Source organism: Corylus avellana, chromosome 3, assembly GCF_965113065.1.
Source record: "Corylus avellana chromosome 3, dhCorAvel1.hap1.2, whole genome shotgun sequence".
In the NCBI taxonomy this organism is placed as follows: domain Eukaryota; kingdom Viridiplantae; phylum Streptophyta; class Magnoliopsida; order Fagales; family Betulaceae; genus Corylus; species Corylus avellana.
The window spans coordinates 1,930,276-1,948,922 of record NC_142492.1 but is presented as its reverse complement, the minus strand read 5'-3'; the positions used below and the strand labels follow the sequence as shown (position 1 = coordinate 1,948,922).

General features: G+C 34.8%; 2 protein-coding genes across 2 annotated transcripts; one reads left to right on the top strand and one right to left on the bottom strand.

The window, feature by feature from the left end:
- Positions 1–2,156: 2,156 nt before the first annotated feature.
- On the bottom strand, positions 2,157–9,613 carry LOC132173752 (serine/threonine-protein phosphatase PP-X isozyme 2). Its single transcript, XM_059585346.2, has 8 exons — positions 9,351–9,613; positions 6,932–7,084; positions 5,711–5,773; positions 5,520–5,605; positions 3,716–3,791; positions 3,376–3,644; positions 3,217–3,295; positions 2,157–2,675 (listed from the first exon to the last, which is right to left on the bottom strand). The coding sequence occupies exons 1-8, from the start codon at positions 9,489–9,491 to the stop codon at positions 2,625–2,627; spliced, it is 918 nt and encodes a 305-aa protein (XP_059441329.1). The 5' UTR covers positions 9,492–9,613; the 3' UTR covers positions 2,157–2,624.
- A 3,862-nt stretch (positions 9,614–13,475) lies between these two features.
- LOC132175282 (syntaxin-51) lies at positions 13,476–17,653 on the top strand. Its single transcript, XM_059587168.2, has 6 exons — positions 13,476–13,658; positions 15,331–15,553; positions 16,441–16,646; positions 16,751–16,851; positions 16,986–17,030; positions 17,429–17,653. Exons 2-6 carry the CDS (start codon positions 15,336–15,338, stop codon positions 17,558–17,560), a joined length of 702 nt encoding a protein of 233 aa, XP_059443151.2. The 5' UTR covers positions 13,476–13,658; positions 15,331–15,335; the 3' UTR covers positions 17,561–17,653.
- The last annotated feature ends 994 nt before the right edge of the window (positions 17,654–18,647 follow it).

Below are 18,647 nucleotides of genomic sequence, written 5' to 3'. Positions count from 1 at the left end.
TTTATATTGTCTAACTTAATATATTTTAAATCATTTTTCATGTCAACCGGTAAATATATTATAAGTTTATGAGTCAATTAGACAAAACTAAAAAATTTCTAAGTTTTTTTTTTTAGACTTTTTATTCCTTAGGTCAATCGAAATGCTAATAAAATTTTTGCAGCTAAAATTGTGTAACCGCCGTTAATCCTAGCCATTTTAGCATAATAATTTTTTATTAATTTAATTTAAAAATTAAAAAAAAAAATTAAAAATTAAAGGGGTGGGCCAGCGGTGGGGTTGCCACCCCCAACTCCTATGGGGTGGCTTCTGGCCACCCCTTGGTGGCTGCAACCCCACCGCTGGCCACCCCTTCAATTTTTTTTTTTTTTAATTTTTAAATTAAATTAATAAAAAAATTATTATGCTGACATGATAAAACAGTGTATTTTGATTGGAACTAACGACGGCTACACAATTTTGACGGTAGAAATTTTATTGGCATTTCAATTGACCCAGGAAGTAAAAAGTCAAACAAAAAACACTTATGAATTTTTTAGTTTTGGCGGGTTGACTCAGGGACTTATAATATATTTACCCTAAAAATAAATAAATCACTCAAAACAAGTCACGACAGTTTATATAAAATTAAGGGTTAAATACATTTTTGGCTCATGTGGTTTATCAACTTTATTTTTTGCCTCCTCGGGTGTACATAAAGACGGAGATGATACATCCATCCAAAATTTGACAGAAAGCCACATCACCACCATTAAAAAATTGACACATGTCCATATACCTAATTAAAAATAAAAAAATAAAAAATTGTTTTTAAATTAAAAACATTAAAAAAAATTATGTTTATATATATATATATATTTGGGGTGGTTCTTTGGCCATTTAGGAGGTGGCTGGCCACCTCCAAGGGGGCCAAATGGGGGTGACCGAAACCACCCCCAAACCCATTGGGGGTGACCGAGGTTTGCGGGTGGCCGAACCACCCCCAATCCAGCCATTTGGGAGTGGCCGAGCTATCCCCTTGGCAGCCACCCCCAATTTTTTTTAATTTTTTTTTTTATATAAAATTAATTAAATATATCTATTTAATGTTTTTAATTTTTATTATTTTTTAATTAGGTATATGGAAACGTGTCGATTTTTTAATTGTGCTGAAGTAGCTTTCTGTCAAATTTTAGACGAAATTTAGATAGAGGTACCATCTCTATTTTTATGTAAACCCGATGTACCTCCTATGATAAAAACTAATCCCTAGGAAGCAAAAAATAAAGACAAGGTAAAAAGGTATATAACCCTAAAATTAATGTGATAAGTAGAGTGGCATTACTTGTTATTATGTTTTGTTGGGAACCATGGGAAATTTTACGGTTCCAGGCTAGCATGATAAATTTCTAATTATTTTTATAGCAAAGAATGAAGAAAAAAAAATGTATAATGAACTGTTAATTGGATAGACATCTTTAAGTTATTTTGTCGAGTTTTCTTTCATGATTAAAGTCTATTTGATTTTTAATGGTTTAAAGAAAAAACGATGTCATAATGCATTTAATGAAAATGTAACTTAGATACCGATAAAATTGTAATTTAACCTTTAAAATCGTGAATTTTTAAGACATCCCCAATTTTTTTCACATTCTTAAAGTGCTATTTTTTCAAACTTAATTCCAAATTGAACATTTTTCACCATTTTGTCTACAAAAACGTGCATTTGGTTTGCATAATCTCAAGGCCAAACACACTCTAAACATCGAACTCCATCATCAGTCTATCAAACAGATAATATGTTATGATAGCTCCGAGGAAATTGTCCATGTAATTGTAAACGGTTCCATGGCCTATCAGGCCTTTTACATTAAAGACGATTTAATTTATAAACATTTCACATAATCTTCCTTCCTTTCTTTTCTTTTCTTTTTTCCCTTTTGCTATTTTCATTACTGGAGTTAATGATGTTTCTGCTACTTGCAAAGGACAAACCGACCTGATATTCTTCAAATAAAGTTATAGAAAGGAGGATATCGACCATAATGAAGACATCATTCAGATACAGCCACGTTCACCTGATGATACTTCGGTTATGGTTTGAGATCCTGATTACCAGTATAATACAACATGAGAGCAAGCAGAGGGTTCTACAAGTTGATCATATTGAGAGAAGATGATCGTAAAGAATGTTTATTGTCGAGAACAAGCAAAACCCAACATGAATGTCTTCTTTCCATTATGTTGTTCTGAACAATAACCTACCCATTGTTTCTACTCCAATACTTTTCATACCCTGTAGATGGAACCAAAGCTCCATACCTTTTCAAGACCCCCTGCCCCTCTTGGCTTTCTATATTTGATGATTCGCATAGACTATGTAATGAACACTACAGTTACAAATAATTAACGAAGATGGAAGAAAAGCAGGCTAACAAGAAATGCAAACCCAATAATCCAAACCAATCATGAACAGAAAAGTACACCGCTAGCTCGTCATTTGGGGGAACTGATCATTAAGCAGCCAATGTGCAGATTTCCTTTGGTATTACATAAGATCATCTCCTTCGTGCGACCGTATATCTTCTTGTTTATCAATGCAAGCGTATTGGATGATAAATTGTAAAACTTTTACCAAATTGGTCTCATAAAAAGTAATCTGGTGCAGGTTTTTTGGCTGGCGCCGCTCTTGATTCCTGCATATCATATTAATCTTTCAGTGTAGCACAGCATGCAAGAGTGAATTCAATCAAGAAGCAGTGTTTTATAATGTTGAAGTACATCATGAAACATCTCTTCCCCATGGGCTGCCATACACACAGATCACGCCTTTCAGTCATCTGTTTGTATAAAACTGAAAACAGTTCAGCTCACATGGATATAACCATCTAGTCTGAATCACAGGATTGCAGAAACCAGATCAACTAGTAGTGCATCCCTATCCTTTCAAAGACTAGAACCATTCAAGTCATATTGGTAACATGCCTCTTGTTCATGGCTCAGGTTACAAACCTTACCAAACAAAGTAATAATTAAAAACTAACAGATCAAATAAGTGCTTTTAGTAAATAAAAAGCCATATATTTGCACCAGCTCAATGTATGGATTCCTCTCAAGAGGGTATAACTCAGACTAGCAATGAGAAACTTAAATAAAGAGTACGCAGCCGTTTGTATTAGACAAGAAAACACATATTTTCCTCTGGTAATGAATTGCCAGTGTAGTATATGTACAAACCTGTGGAGCAGCATCAAACACACGAAACTGCTTATTCAAATTCTCGTCTAGCTCAAGTATTGCAGCTACATTACCACATCTGCAAACACGTCCAAGAATGAAACCAACCATAAATACAAGAACAAAGCAAAGGAGACAAACCTAAAATTTATAATTTACCTGTAACAGTAATTTGGTGCTGACCAGACCGTAACTATCTGGTGATTGAACATCCATTTATATCCTTCCATTACCAACTGATGGGCACGACATATGTAGTCAATGTTGTTTGCATGGTTAAAAGTAGTAACAACACTGCCACCAAATAGAAAGCCAGCACCACGGGGACTCAAACCCCAACCATCAACAATATCTTCAGGATCAGACCACAGGAGGTCACACATAGCACCATCATGAGGTACTTCTTGCTTCCGATCGATTGTTCGTATCTGGCAAATGGAACATTATTAGTATATCAATCTTCAGAGTATATATACAAATTCAGGATGGGTTCTCTGACCTGATCCAATGTTGATATGGCAGGAGAGAGGCCTCCATGGACACTGAAAATTTTGTTCTCAATGAGAGCTGATAGACTGAAACAAACACAGTAAAAATTTAGAAGCAGTAATAGACTGACTTGACAAAAGTACCTAAATCTAGGTTCTGTTGGAAGCAACTGAAATGGAGAAAGACTTTAATTGGCCACTAGAGTAAAATTTGATGGTCAATTGAGAACTTTAAAAAATAAAGTAAGGCATAAGTATACTACTGTTACTGCATGTCACTTAAAAGGCTCTGCTTACTTTCACATGGTAAAGTGATATCTGCTTCTCTTAAGAATTGCTTCAACTATACAGTATCTTGAACTCGTGAAAGTGGAAAATGGTATAGAAAGAAAACAATGAAACTTTGGTATGAAAGTTTGGTTACTTGCTTCCAAACACACCCTAATATAACAAAATTAAAATCCAGGGCACCTGCAGGATGGGTAATAAGGGCTTGCTTGGTAGCATGTTTGAAAAGTCTTTTTCTTTTTTTTTTTTCATTTTAAACATAAAAACACACTTTCTGTAAACAAGTAACCAAACGAAATATTTTTCAAACAACAAAACACAAAACAATGTTTAATCAACAAAAGACTTCAAAAAATAAAACACAAATTTTTTTAGAAACTTTCTCATAAATATTTTGAGAAAGTACTTGCTTATTTTTTTCAAGTATGAAGGTTGACTTATTATTTATTAAAATATAATATATAAAAAATAGAGAGGTGGCCGTGCGGCCATCCCCAATAGACGGGAGGGGGTGGCTACACAGCCACCCCAACAGGATAGAGAGGGTGGCCAACCCAATGGCCAAGAGGGTTTGGCTGCCCCTGATTTTTTTTTTATCCAGCCACCCTTACTTTTCATTTTTAATTATTTTACTTTTTTTTGGTTTGGTTGTTTCTTTTATGTTTTGGAAACACTTCTTAGATATTTTATTTTTTTTAGAAACGCTAAAACACACTTTTTAAAAATTTTACCAAACAATTTTCTTCTGTAGGCCCCACAGAGAATACTTTTCAAGTGTGGACCCCACCAAAAACATGTCTCAACTTTCCATCACATCAAAAAAACTATTTTCAAATCAAAACACAAAAACATCTTTTCAAAACACTTCATAAACATGCACAAGGTGGTGTACTAAAAAGACCAGACACCATGTGACACGGAGACATGCAAGGAGACCAATATATGAGAGAACTCTTTAAGGTATCTCATCAATCTAAATAACTTTGGATATCATAGCATATTGTGGTATCCATGCTATAAAGGCAGCAGCATAGTGATATATTCATGATACACACTTATGACTCTTAGAAACATGCAAGAAATTGAGTTGATGATCCCAACCATCCAACGATATGAAATTTATTGTAACATCCTGGTCCCATATTGGGAAGATGAGTAGCCCACATAGAGTGGGTGGTTTATAAAAATAGTTATGCATGCTAAGTCTCACATTGCCTAATTATTAGGTGAAACTGAGCTTCATAAGTGATTCTAGAGAAGCTTCAAATTGACAAGTTATGATAGCACAGATATGACTAGTGTTTTTTCCCTAGGTTGTTACATTTATACATAATTTCTGACCATCCAAAAAAAAAAAAATGAAAGGATGATTAGGCAACACACAAGAATCTTCACTAATATTCAGGCAGCCTAGTTGTAGTAAATCCCAATCTCTATCCTAACATCCCCCACCCATCACTACATTCTTACAGCTCCCTTACATTCTAACAGACAGGTATCTTATGTTTTTAAAGGATATGGCCAAACCTTAAGTAATCAAATATATCAGTGCAATATCTCCAAACATTCACAGAGCCATATTTACGTAGACACTCGTCGTAGAATCCATATACCTGAATAGTACAAATAAATGGTAAATGCTCTGAACACATAAAAGAAAAGAAATACTCTAAGAGCATAAAAAGTTGAAACATATATACCAGTTAAAGAGACTTAACCTGTGTGATCTGACGGCTCTCATGGTTCCCTCTAATGAGAGTTATCCGATCTGGATACCTCACCTGAATGAATTTATCAGTTGAAAAACTTAATGTTTGAAGTAACAAAAAAATAAATCAACAATACATCAAAAGACTAGATGAAAATATTACAATTGTGTAGTCTATTGATTTTTGCAATCTGACACTGGCAAATTGCAAATCAAGATGCACATTCCACACTCAACCAATTCAACAAAAAGTCTGATGCCAGACGTCACTTTGACTGCACAACCACTTCAATAGATCCCACAAAGACAATGCAATTGTGAAGATTTACTTGATGTGAGAAGATTCAAATGATGACATAAATCTTTGATATTTCACAAAGAGCCTCTCTTGGTTACTTTTGGTCCCTGCTGTATCACTATATTTGGGACCTACTAGGAATAGTAGATAGGTATTTCATATGGGGAGGGTTCTCTTTGAGCAGATGGGGAGGGTTCTCTTTGAGCAGCTAATATATTTTTAAGATCAATATTGAGTCAACAAAGTATCTTTAATTAGACATGACTTTGAAGTTAATTTGTGACAAACAGTGAGTTTATTCTTATATGGGATTTTGTTTGAAAACTTCTGTACCCAAAGCTTTATGACTTCAGGTTTAGCAAGCATTCCTGTATTTTAGAACATCTGTTTGACCCTTCCAAATTCACGAGGAGTTTTTCTTCACCTGCTGCAGCTCTTCTTCCTCCATTTTATGTCATACATCATTTTCTCAAGAGTCAGATTGTTTAAAATTCGGGGTAGTTTTCTTAAAACATCAAGCAACATTTTCGGGAGTTAACACCAAGCCAACTTCCCACCAGTTAAACGCAAAGCCTAATAGTGGCTGCACATACCTGCGATCACAAAGGTCGATGGACAAAGATAGGGCTTAAAACACCTTATTGGTTCAATTATGCAATGTGGTGGTCCAAAGTAAATCTTGAGATGAATGACAATCTACTGAAAATAAACATTCAACCAAGGACTTTTCACAAAGAGGACCATGTTTTAGAAGCCACAGAAGTGCCATTTCTAATGAGAACCTCCTAATGAAATGGATGGAAGACAAGGTCAAAAGGAAGGAAAAAGAAAATCTGAGAAATATAAATAGAAAGTGCAACAACCTGCAAGGCTGACTACATTTGACACAAGCTCCCACTTAATTTCATAAATAGGATATTGCAAAATTATTACCTTCAGGGCTAATAGAAGCAGAAATGTCTCCACGGAATAAAATCCTCTGTCAACAAAATCTCCAAGAAACAAGTAGTTAGTCTTTGGGCAATCACCTCCTACTTTGAAAAGCTCTTTCATGTCATAGAATTGCCCATGGATGTCGCCACATATCTATCAAAAAAGATATCCAACTGACATCAGTCGGCCTGAATCACAATCATGATTTTAACCAATAGAATATGTTTAAATGTATATTGTCCAATGGAATATATTTAAACATAGATGATATATTCTGGATTCCCTACTTCAACTCCAGATTTTGCTCATCCTCCCTGCCCCTTCCTAGTACATCTAAATGTAGAGGAGATAAGTAAAAGGGGGAATCAAATTATGATTAAAGATAAACAGCATTTGCAAGTGATACAGATTTGTATTACTATCAAACTACAAAAGGAACATCAACGAGGCTTAAATACTAGATACTTTGACACTGTACCCCTTCCTTGCCTCCCATTTCAGATGAGCAAGATATAGCCGAAAGTGCAGTAGTCTGCCAATCAATGCATCATGACAACAAAAACTTACCCTCATAGTGGAATCAGATTAGGGGGCTTAACCAGCAGACATTGCTTAATTTATAATGAGTAAGAATGATGCAGGAGCACTAATATATAGAATCCCACCTTCTATGATATCATCTACTATACCTATTTTAGTTCCATAAAAGAATAGGAACTTCCAGTTTCTCGTCAGTTTCACAATCACCAAATAAGAGGTGTCTCCTAATTTGCCACATCTAGGAGATCTACAAGATCTCATAAAGAACAGCACCCAAATGATGCAAATCAAAATTTATTGCAAATAAATGGCTGGGCAAAGTTTTGAAGTAATTAAATTTTAATTAGGTTTGACCTAAAGCCCAACCAGATATAACAGAAAGGCTAGCCTGTACGACCCTGTAAAAGGGGTACTTCATTCTTTGGTAAGTCAAAGACTTACACTTGATGCAGCAATGAATCCTATAAAGCTCTCTTATGTTGATTAAACTGGAATCCATCACTGACCAGGAATCTAACTAAACAGATTGCCTAATTCATAAAGAAAAACTCAAACTGAGTAGAGTAATTACCAAAGCAATTTTAGACCTTCCATTCCCATAAAGCTCAGTTTAACCAAAAAATTAAAACTTGAAAGACCACGAAAGCAGCAACAAAATACTCTTAGCATTAGAACACGAATTCCAAAAAAAAAATCATCATTCATGCCCAATTTTTTTTAGTAAGTAATTGAAATATTATTAAAAAGCGAAAGGCACAACCCAAGTACACAAGAAGTATAGAAAATAAACACCTAACTTGAAGAAGAAAAGATAATAAGGAAATTATGAAAGTTGAGCACAAAGGGAGCTAAAAAAACAGCTGTCCAAGTTAATAGAGTATTCAAAAATAAGAACATAAGATCCGCCAACATCCTCTTGCGGTTCTCAAAACATCTAACAATGCATTCCCTCCAAAGACATCACGAAAAAAAGAAGGTACCATCTTACAGACAGCAGCACTTTGAGAGCTACCACCCGTCCACCAACAATCATACAAATTAGCTACTCTTCTAGACTTAACCCGAGAAAGCCCAAAACGACTGAAGAACGCACTCCATAATGCGCAAGCTACCTCACAATGGAGAAGAAGATGGTCCATGGACTCCCCATCCCTTTTGCACATATAATACCAATTAACCACAATGACATGCCTCTTCCTAACATTGTTCATGATAAGAATCTTTCCTAAGACCGTCGACCGAGCAAAAAAAGCCACTCTCAATGGCACCTTGGTTTGCCAAAAACTCTTTCAAGGAAAAGGAATGTCACCATTACAAACAAGGACCTTATAGAAGGAGCTAACAACGAACAACCCTTTTTTAGAGGGGATCCACCAAAGCTGGTCTTCAGCTTCCAGTTTTGCTCTAACTGAGTACAACAAATTAAAAAAAGAGGCAAAGACATCCACCTCCCAATCATGAACTGCTCTAACAAAGCTTAGATGCCCAAAATTAGTGCCATATGTTCAAATTTTTGCTCAAAATCCTAAGCCCTACAAGTATCTCTAACCCAGTTGATTTCTCCAATAAATAACTATTACATGGATTAAATCCAACTATTTTAGCAACTTTCAATTACTCCAAATCGAACACTACAGCAAGCTTCTTCCTTCAATTTTAGGTCACATCTCAACAACATGAAAGAAATAGGCACAACTCACTTGCCAGAACCAAATCCAACATTGAAATTCACAGCCAAATCAAACCAACAACCCAAAAATTAAACAAACCCATCCAACCCCATAAACCTTAGTATTCCCACTAAATCAAAACAACACAAGCTCTATATATACATACACACCTACATATATATGGAGAGATAGATAGAGAGAGGACTTACTGTGACGGGGGCGTCGACCCTTTGAACGTTGCTCTCTTCGACGAGGATTTCCATGGCTTTGAGGCAGAGGGCCTTCACCTCCGACTCCTTAAGAGGCTCGCACTTCTTCAGCTGCTCTATTTGCCTGTCTAGGTCTGACATCTCTCTCTCTCACGCTGAACCCTCTTCTTCCTCAGACCTAGAGAGCACGCCGATTTGGCCTTTGGCCCCCTCTCTCTCTCTCTTTCCCTCCCTCTATCTATCTATCTCTCGCTCTCTGTGAATCTGCCACTTTTTTTAGTAATATACTACTGTGGTTCACTTCCTTTATTATGTGGCCTCGATTGTGTTCTCGAGGTTTTTGCAATGGTGCCCCTTTATTTTGGTGTAATTGCGTTGTACCATTGTGTATTGTTGTCCTTTTTGGTTTTTAGCCCGTTTTAGTTTTAAAATTCTAATCATTCTTTCCTTACATAAGCATGCTGGGCTGTATGCAAACACAAATTCAAATAAACATAAAAAAGAGGGGTTGGTCTACGAAGTGACTGAAAGAGATTTTTTCTTACTACATTGTCTTGTTATACCACATAAGCACTTTTGTTGCACCAATAGAATGAGAGCATCAATTGGTTTCATTTGTCTTTTTATGTTGCCCTATTCTTTCACGGAATTGAGTGCTAAAAGAATGTGCCACTAAAGAAAAATTAAGTTAAAAGAGAATTTGCATTAGCCATATTCATTTGTCATTTTTTACTATAAGATTTAGATTGGACTCCCAAAACTATCTCACATTTACTTGTTTATCTTTATCTTTGGAGTAAAAAAAAAAATGAGCTTCTCCATACATTGTCTTATTCATAGAATATTCGTGGTGAGCAGCAACCAACCAACGAGCACAACAGGGTTGGGGCAAGCCGCAACAAGAAGCAACGAGTGAGGTAGCAAGCTTGAAAGAAGCCTTACTTGCAATTGAGAAAGAAAATAGAACAAAATAAGGGGTAACGTGACTTTAGACACTTGAATTATTACGCGATTTAATAAGTCTTCAACTTTCAATTGCAGTTAATTTGAACACATCCGTCAGATTTAGCCGTTAACTTCTAACGGCAACACCCAAAACGACAAATATCCTTAATTTTCCTTAAAAAAAAAAAAAAACAAACTGTTGAGTCAAGCTAGACCCACGCGGGTCTCTGGCCAAGACCCAGCGTGGGTCATGGCCAAACCCGTGTGGGTCTGGCCTAACCCACGGGTCTCAAGGCCAGAATCCTCTTCTTCCTTCTTCTTCTTCTTTTTTTTTTTTTTTTTTTAAAAAAAAAAAAAGGAATTAAGGGTAAATTTAAAATTTTATAAAAAAAGTCACGGGTATAAACATTATTATCTCACTTTTAACGTTCTAAATCTGGCGGAAGTGTTCAAATTAATTGCAATTGAAAGTTGATGGGTTCAAATTGAGAGGTTTTGAAGTTTGAGGGCTTATCAAATCGCGTAATAATTCAGGGGTGTAAAGTAAAATTATCCCAAAAAATAATATCATAGAGAGGGAGTATCGGTGAAAACCAAACAAAATTGGCATGCACAAATTATATGATTGAAGTGGGCTTGAAACAGGCTGAGTGCATTTATAATTTGTCAATTAAAAATATATTTGTAAGTTTAATGTTTGATATGGTGTTAGGCTGTTAGCCTAAGCTATTTAAGTCAATGTATTTTGAAAAAAATAGCAAACCCAACCTCCTCCATTTTTTCTTGTTTTTGTTTTAGATTTTGTTTAAATTCCAGCAGTAGCGCCCAACCTCCTCCACCGCTTTGGCCGTCTACTCCGCCTTGCCATTCGTTTTACTTCTTGATCTTTTGGCTTTGTCCGTTTTTGCAAGGGTTCTTAAATCGGCTTTTTCCGAAGCAGATCTATGTTTTTGCCGTTGGTTCAAGTCCTATATGTGTCATCACACCTTTTTCCCCAGCACCAACGAGTACTTTAGACAACAGACGTTTTCCCTTCGGTCGGCACGTGACGGTTGTGGTTTGAACGCACCGGAGCGTGAATCGCGTGAATCTCACTCACACACTTTTGTGTGAGCCTACCACTGTTTTTTTTTTTTTTTTTTTTTTTTTTTTTGGCTTTTGCTTTTGAGTTGATGACAGATAATTTTCGGTGTGAGGACTTATCTCTCATGGCCAGTTAAGGAATATGATCTACCTATATCTTAGACTTAGTCTGCCATGAGCAAATCTATGCCATAAATGAAGTTTGTACATGGGTAAGATTGAAGGTCATAGATACGATTTGATTGCTAGATTTTTCGATGTATACTTTGTAAGTTCATAGCTTTTGCCTATGTTTTTAAGAGTTTTATGTTCTATGATGTGAAAGTTTTATACTCTGAATCTTTTATAGAATGAGAAGAGATTTACCCTTAAAAAAAAAAAAGAAAAAAAAAAGGTCCATGTATTTTGCATATTCTTCAACACTCTAAACCCACGTATGATGAACATGCATATTGAATTTGATTTCTATCGGAGTAAATATATATATGTCTCAGTCTAGACACAATTTTCATCATACGACGAAAGCTATGCAATTTATAATATTATCTAATTGACAAAGTTTCTTGACATATTATTAGAGGGAATATTAAACAATAAATAATGCTAACAATCACACTTATATTTCATTGAATTGGTGTGGTAATACATAAATTTAGGGCAATTAAATGCTTGACAAAAAGGATAGCTTTTTACTACACTTTTATTTTAGGGTAAAGTCCATATATTATTCTCAAACTACCACTCAATTTACAATGTCCCCCCAAACTTTCAATTGTGACAATGTTCCCCAAAACTATCAAAAACTGTCAATGCCCCCTAAAGTTAGCAAAAAGATAAAAATGTCAACATATATTTCTCAATAAGACAAAGATACTCTTATAAATTCAAAAAATAAATAAAGTATATATATATATAAACGAAAATTTTAATTTTTTTTTAAAAAAATTAACGAATTTTTTTAAAAGATTTTTTTTTTTTGTTTTAAACAGAATTTTTTTGTTTGTTTTAGAAAATGAAAATTTTTAATTTCTTAAACGAAAATTGTTAATTTTTTTAAAACGGAAAAAATCATTTAAAAAATTATAAAAATATTCCAATTTTTATAACAAAAAAAATCGATTTTTTTAAAAAAGATTTTTCGTATAATTTTTTTTTTCCAAATTTTAAATTTACCACCCTTTGGATTTTTATTTTTTTATTTTTTTAGTTTTAGTTTTTTTTAGAAGTTCTAGTATTTTTATTTTTATTTTACTAAGGCTATTTTTGTTATTGGGGAAACATTGACAATTTTTTGTAGTTTAGGGGGTGACATTGTTACAATTGAAAGTTTGAGGGACATTGTCAATTATGTGATAATTTGAGAGAAGTATGTTGATTTTTCCCTTTATTGTAATATTATTTCACTTTATTGATGTAGTAATATTAATTAGCTGTTCTTAAAAAATAATAATTGATAGACACATTGACACTGCTAGGTCAATATGGTTAGATAATAGTAGAATAATAATATGATTTTTCACATTACTCCGGAAAAAAAAAAATCATTGAAAGAATAGAGAGATAAAAAAAGAAGAGTAATACTATACTCAACACATTTTTTTATACATTTATACACTATGATGATGTGAATCATGTGATAAGGTCGAACCATCATTGTATTATTATTATTTTTCTTCTTCTTTTTCATAGTGTTACTATTTACACCAATTTCATATTAAACGAGGTTGCATGTTTTGAGTGATTTTTTTTGTCACCCTTCACAATGGACTGATTGGAACAACCAGGTCAACATTATTAAATATTAAATAAAGATAAATGATTGATGTCAATAATTTATTTATTTATTTTTTATATTCTTTTACAAATTTAATAAATTAACAATTAAATTTATAGAGTCTATTATTTACTTATATATGATTTTATAAATATAATGATTGATTTATAAGATAAAATGGAAAAAAAAATGAAAAAAACCAATCATTAATGTTAAGAAAAAATGTGGTGCATAAGGTTCCTCGACTCCCACATAAGATGGGACTAGGAAACGACATCGTGGTGAAAGAATTATTCCAACTTGGTTTTTTTTTTTTTCGTAATTCTTTTTTCAACTTGGTTTCTATATAATAGTTTTCCAGACGACAACGGAGGCGGACAAACAGTGGCGGTTGTGGTTGGTTCCGTACGTTACCTCCTATTCCAAATTCGACACATTCCGAATACGTCGTTTCGATCACCGTCAAATTCAATTATCTCTCCCTTAGGATTCGTTTTCCCCAACAGGTATTTCTATTTCTGCTAATTCCCTTTCAATTCCATTCGATCCCAAACCTCATTCCGACACGATCGTGTATTTCCCGCTTGCTTTACTCATTCACGAGCTGCGTTAGCCTAAAATTTGTCGTTTTTATAGTATTATACAAGTGAATTCTGTTTCAACTTTTTAAGTTTTCGATCGAGATTGGCTGTTCAATGTGGTTGGTTGAGAAGTATGCAATTTGTAGTGTTTAATCATGGGTTTTCTCATGCTCTAGTTTATGAATCAGTAATTTTGGATGTTGGGGTAGAATAGCTTCTGGGTTTTCTGTTATTAGGGGGGAATCTATGATATTATTTCTATTATTAGACATTGAACTGGGAAACCCTTGAAATAAAATGTTTATTCATAATTCAATGAATATTTAGATAGTTGGGTATGTTTTGATTTGATTTAAGCCTCCTCTCCCTTGCCTTATCTTGAATTTTAGCTTCATTTTATTTTATTTATTATTTATTATTTTTGTGTTGGGGAGAGGGGGGATGTTGTATGGATTCAATTCATGTAGCTCATCCTAGGTGATTTGTATGTTGGCTTATAGGAGTTTGGATTAAGGCTTAGTTGAGCTGAGACCTCATTTTGCAAACAAGAGCTGTACTTGTATCATGCGGGGATATGTTTTCTTTTGTCAAATTTTATTGCAATTTGTTTACGTAGTCAAGCTATTGGGTGTCTGCCCCCGAAATTATCAAGTGGGGTAGCTTAGCTGGTGTTAGTGAGATGGCTTTGGCTTGTTTCTTGGCTGCTTAGGCTTTTACGGTGATAAGTTTACCAATAGTTTAATTCTGTTAAACTGTTGGTAGACTGAATTAACAGAATTAAACTGTTGGTAAATTCAGACCCTAGGGGTAACTCAATCGACAATCACGACACGACACATGAAGCGGGAGTCATTAGATTAAATCTCTCATTCTTCCTCCCCTTGGGACCAAAAAAAATTATAAAAAAAAGTTTCCAACTGTTTAATTAGTTAATTCTGAAGGAATGGGTAGTGTCGTTGATGTATGCATGCAGCGTTCTGCTAGAGTATAAATTATTTCATCTCTTACTTCTTTTTGTAAAAAGAACAGTCAGTAATGGTTTTATGAATTTAAATTAATATGCATCTTCTTGAAAAGTTCTTTGGTTCTAGGCTGCTTGCAGAAGGTGGTCCTACGAGACTACTTCTTAGTTGGTGATGATTTTTTTTTTTTTTTTGATAATAATCGAGTCAAATCGACACATATGGTTAGTTGGTGATGATTTAATAACTAGTAGACACTGGTTGGATGCCTATGTGATTGCATTTACTCATAATTAGCTATAGATAGCCATGCAGGTAATGATAGCCCGTAAAATACCTAATATGGGCCTTTATGGGTCTTAGGCTGACCAGCTTCTGTAAGATCCGTCAAAGGTTTATTAACCTAAACGTTTAGGTCTCATGCATATTTTACTATTATCCTTCTACTTCCTGTGTCCATGCCCTAGCTTATATTTATTTTGATTATATTTTCATCATTTTGTTCAATGACTTAATGAGAAGGCTTTATTTATTGTGTGTTATTATCAGTGCTGAAGTTCTTTTATCATGAATTTGTGGAAGGATATTATCGTTGATTGAATTGCATACTGATTAATTTCTCCTGTATCTTTCAGGGTCAATGGCATCTTCTGCAGACTCATGGATGAAGGAATTTAATGAAGCATTAAAACTTGCTGATGATATCAATGGCATGATTTCTGAACGAAGTTCATTGCCTACATCAGGACCAGATGCTCAGCGTCATGCATCTGCTATACGGAGAAAGATCACAATATTAGGGACTAGACTTGATAGCTTACAGTCCCTTTTGTCGAAGCTTCCTGGAAAGCAGCCCATGTAAGTCTTTTTAGTTAAACTGCACTAACGTTTTAAGAAAAGGAGCTGCGATCACCTCAGAATAGATTTAAGACTAGAAATGTTGTCTTACCATGCTTTCCTTATTTGATGATCTATTGTTTTCATTATTCTTACGATCATAATGTTTCTATTTTACTCCAGTTTTCTGTTACTATAATGTGCCATTGTTTTGCTTATATTGCCATGAGGAAGGTGTCTATGTTAATTGTTATGGCTGTTGGTGATTAATATAATCCTCTTGCAATGAGAAGTTTGTTATACGGTAGCACATCTTATATTGCTATACATTTTATTTCACTCTAACTGGTCATTTATCTGCGTAAAAGTCTCACCTTGTATATTCTGGGCACTGGAATTTGTGGTGATGGGAAAGTTCATGACTTAACTACTAGCTGGCATGCTCTAATATAACAGTCAAATGCTGGTTGGATTGTGAACTAGAAAAAGAGCTAAGGGGAAATTGGAAGGGGTTGGTTGAAATGTCTGGTTTTTTCTTTGTTAATTTTCATATTATCCTTCTTCTATTAACACCAGTAGTATCTATCCCGTATAATTAAATTTCATATTATTCAATCCACGGTGTATTCTCACAATAACTTTGAGGTTTCTGATTTTAGCCTATAGAAGTAAGAAAATTATTATGTTAATATCTTGCTGGTACACCTGTTCACTGATGGAGTGAGAGTTACATTTATCTTTGATCAAGTTGGCAATATTTTCTTTTCAGTTGCGTGAATTGACATTCTGAAGAAACTTCATAGTTTTTTTTTTTTTTTTTTTAATTATTATTTTTTAATTTAATTTAATTTTTTATTATTATTATTTTTTTATCCGAAGTTTATTGATATGCTTGTTGTGATACTCAGATCAGAGAAAGAGATGAATCGTCGCAAGGACATGCTTGCAAATTTGAGATCAAAAGTTAACCAGATGGCGTCAACATTGAACATGTCAAACTTTGCTAACAGGGACAGCTTGCTTGGCCCGGAAATAAAGCAAGCTGATGCCATGAGCAGAGCAGCTGGCTTGGACAACTCTGGCCATGTTGGTCTTCAACGGCAAATTATGAGAGGCAAGTTGCTAATCACTTTATTGACAATAATACTTTTCCTTGTTATATTGTATGGCTTATGTTTTTGCAATATGAATCCTTATGTGGCATGCTCTTTGAAACAGAGCAAGATGAAGGTCTTGAGAAGTTGGAGGAGACTGTAGTAAGTACAAAACATATTGCATTGGCAGTCAACGAAGAACTTGACCTACATACTAGGCTGATCGTATGTGTTTTCTCCCACCCTTTTCATTCATTTAGTTACTTACCTTTCCTTTTTAAAATGTTTGACTCCCATCTAAAATTAAATACTTAGTGATATTGACAAGTGCTGTGAATATCAACTCTTCTATTGTGCAGGATGACTTGGACCAACATGTGGATGTTACGGACTCCAGGTTACGGGTAATACATTCGCTACTACTTTTTAACTAGCACCAATAACTCATAGTTTAGCAGGTGATGTCATTGCAAAATGCACAATACCAAAAAGAAAAAAAAGAAGGAAGAAAGCAACTTAAAAATTCTCACATTGTATCACCTAAATTTTCCTTAAAAGTAGGTAAGATTTGGTTTCTTGGAACAAATGTTTCAAAAATGTCATTTCCTTTTTCAATTCCTCCCTTCTTTCTGTCCATAAACAAACATTACTCTCTCCCAGGGTTCTATTGTAGAAAGTAAACCAAATAGGGTGTAGATGTGCATTCACTAGTTAATCTGATTTTAATCTCTCTCTCTCTCTATTCTTTGATGGCTGAAATTTAATTATGTTTCTTATGTGGTCTTTGCTATGGTAAAAACAGCGGGTTCAGAAGCATTTGGCGGTTTTGAATAAGCGCACCAAGGGAGGTTGCTCATGCATGTGCATGCTCCTGTCAGTTATTGGGATCGTGCTTCTGGTTGCTGTCATATGGTTGTTGATCAAATATTTGTAATTCCAACAATGGCAAAACACCGCGCCATCTTTCTCTTCGTATGTGTTTGTTGGTGTGAATTGGTTTTTCATTGTTTCATGTTATCGTTCTAACAATGCGTCGGGCTTTCTTGTCTTCTTTTGGTGCTTTGTTTGTGAGACGGACTTGCTGAGGGGGTATTAAGATAATTTGTAAATCACATTTGTAATCGGCATATTAATATATAAATATTTATCTTCTCTTCTATCTATTTTGCAATGTGAAAAGAGAAATAAGGTATTGGCTTGCCAGACTTCTTGTTCTCTTGCCAACTCTTATGGCGAGCTCTTCCATTGTCTAACCTTCTACGTATAAAATGTGTTCATGAGAATCTTATATATCTTGCAATATGCATGGGAATGGTTTTGATCAAGAATATTTCGAGAAAGAGCTGATCTTATTGGATTTTCCTTATGTCTTCCCACATAATTCTAGTACAAGTAGGGCCGGGCCAAACTCGCTCGATATTCGCTCAATCTGAGGTTACTTAGTTTACCTAAGCTGCCTAATCGGCTCCCAACAGGCCACGGCTTGGGGTCAGTAATAGGTTTTTGAATTTAAATTGGGTTGTGTTGGAATTTCAACTCTTCAAGCAGATCTCCACCACACAATCCTCCAAAACAATGTTGTTCCTAACATCTCTTCCCCTTTGATTTTCTTATCGACACCTCAGCGACCATCATGATCACAATTTTGCCCCGACAATGATCCATTGGTACAACCAACACTTCTTGCTCACATCCTTTAGGGTCCAAGCCTAGTCGAACCTTCCAAAGTTGTTGATTTTGGTCTTCGGAGCCAAACGAATGAGCTTGTCAATTGTATTTTATCTTATGGTCTACGGCGTTTGCCACTTAGGCGTCATGGACCATGCCGTCATTGAGCTACATATGTACCGTCAAATTATCCCAAAAATCTAATCTAACGGTAAACCCGAATTTCAAGCCAATCCAAAATTTTGAGCCATGCACAAATTTGAATGCAATAAATCTCAACTCATAATCCATTCGGAATCTATATATATATATTAGATGAAGAGAAAGAGAAAAGACAAAAAGGCTATGGCCTA

What these genes read in the sequence shown, in the direction of transcription:
- LOC132173752 (XM_059585346.2), bottom strand. Translation starts at nt 9,491, where the DNA reads ATGTCAGACCTAGACAGGCAAATAGAGCAGCTGAAGAAGTGCGAGCCT. An exon ending in GGGTCGACGCCCCCGTCACA is followed by an intron (nt 7,085 to 9,350) that starts GTAAGTCCTCTC and finishes CTTTTTTGATAG; the next exon opens with ATATGTGGCGACATCCATGG. An exon ending in GCACCAAATTACTGTTACAG is followed by an intron (nt 3,296 to 3,375) that starts GTAAATTATAAA and finishes ACGTGTTTGCAG; the next exon opens with ATGTGGTAATGTAGCTGCAA.
- LOC132175282 (XM_059587168.2), top strand. Translation starts at nt 15,336, where the DNA reads ATGGCATCTTCTGCAGACTCATGGATGAAGGAATTTAATGAAGCATTA. An exon ending in CTTCCTGGAAAGCAGCCCAT is followed by an intron (nt 15,554 to 16,440) that starts GTAAGTCTTTTT and finishes TGTGATACTCAG; the next exon opens with ATCAGAGAAAGAGATGAATC. An exon ending in TTACGGACTCCAGGTTACGG is followed by an intron (nt 17,031 to 17,428) that starts GTAATACATTCG and finishes TGGTAAAAACAG; the next exon opens with CGGGTTCAGAAGCATTTGGC.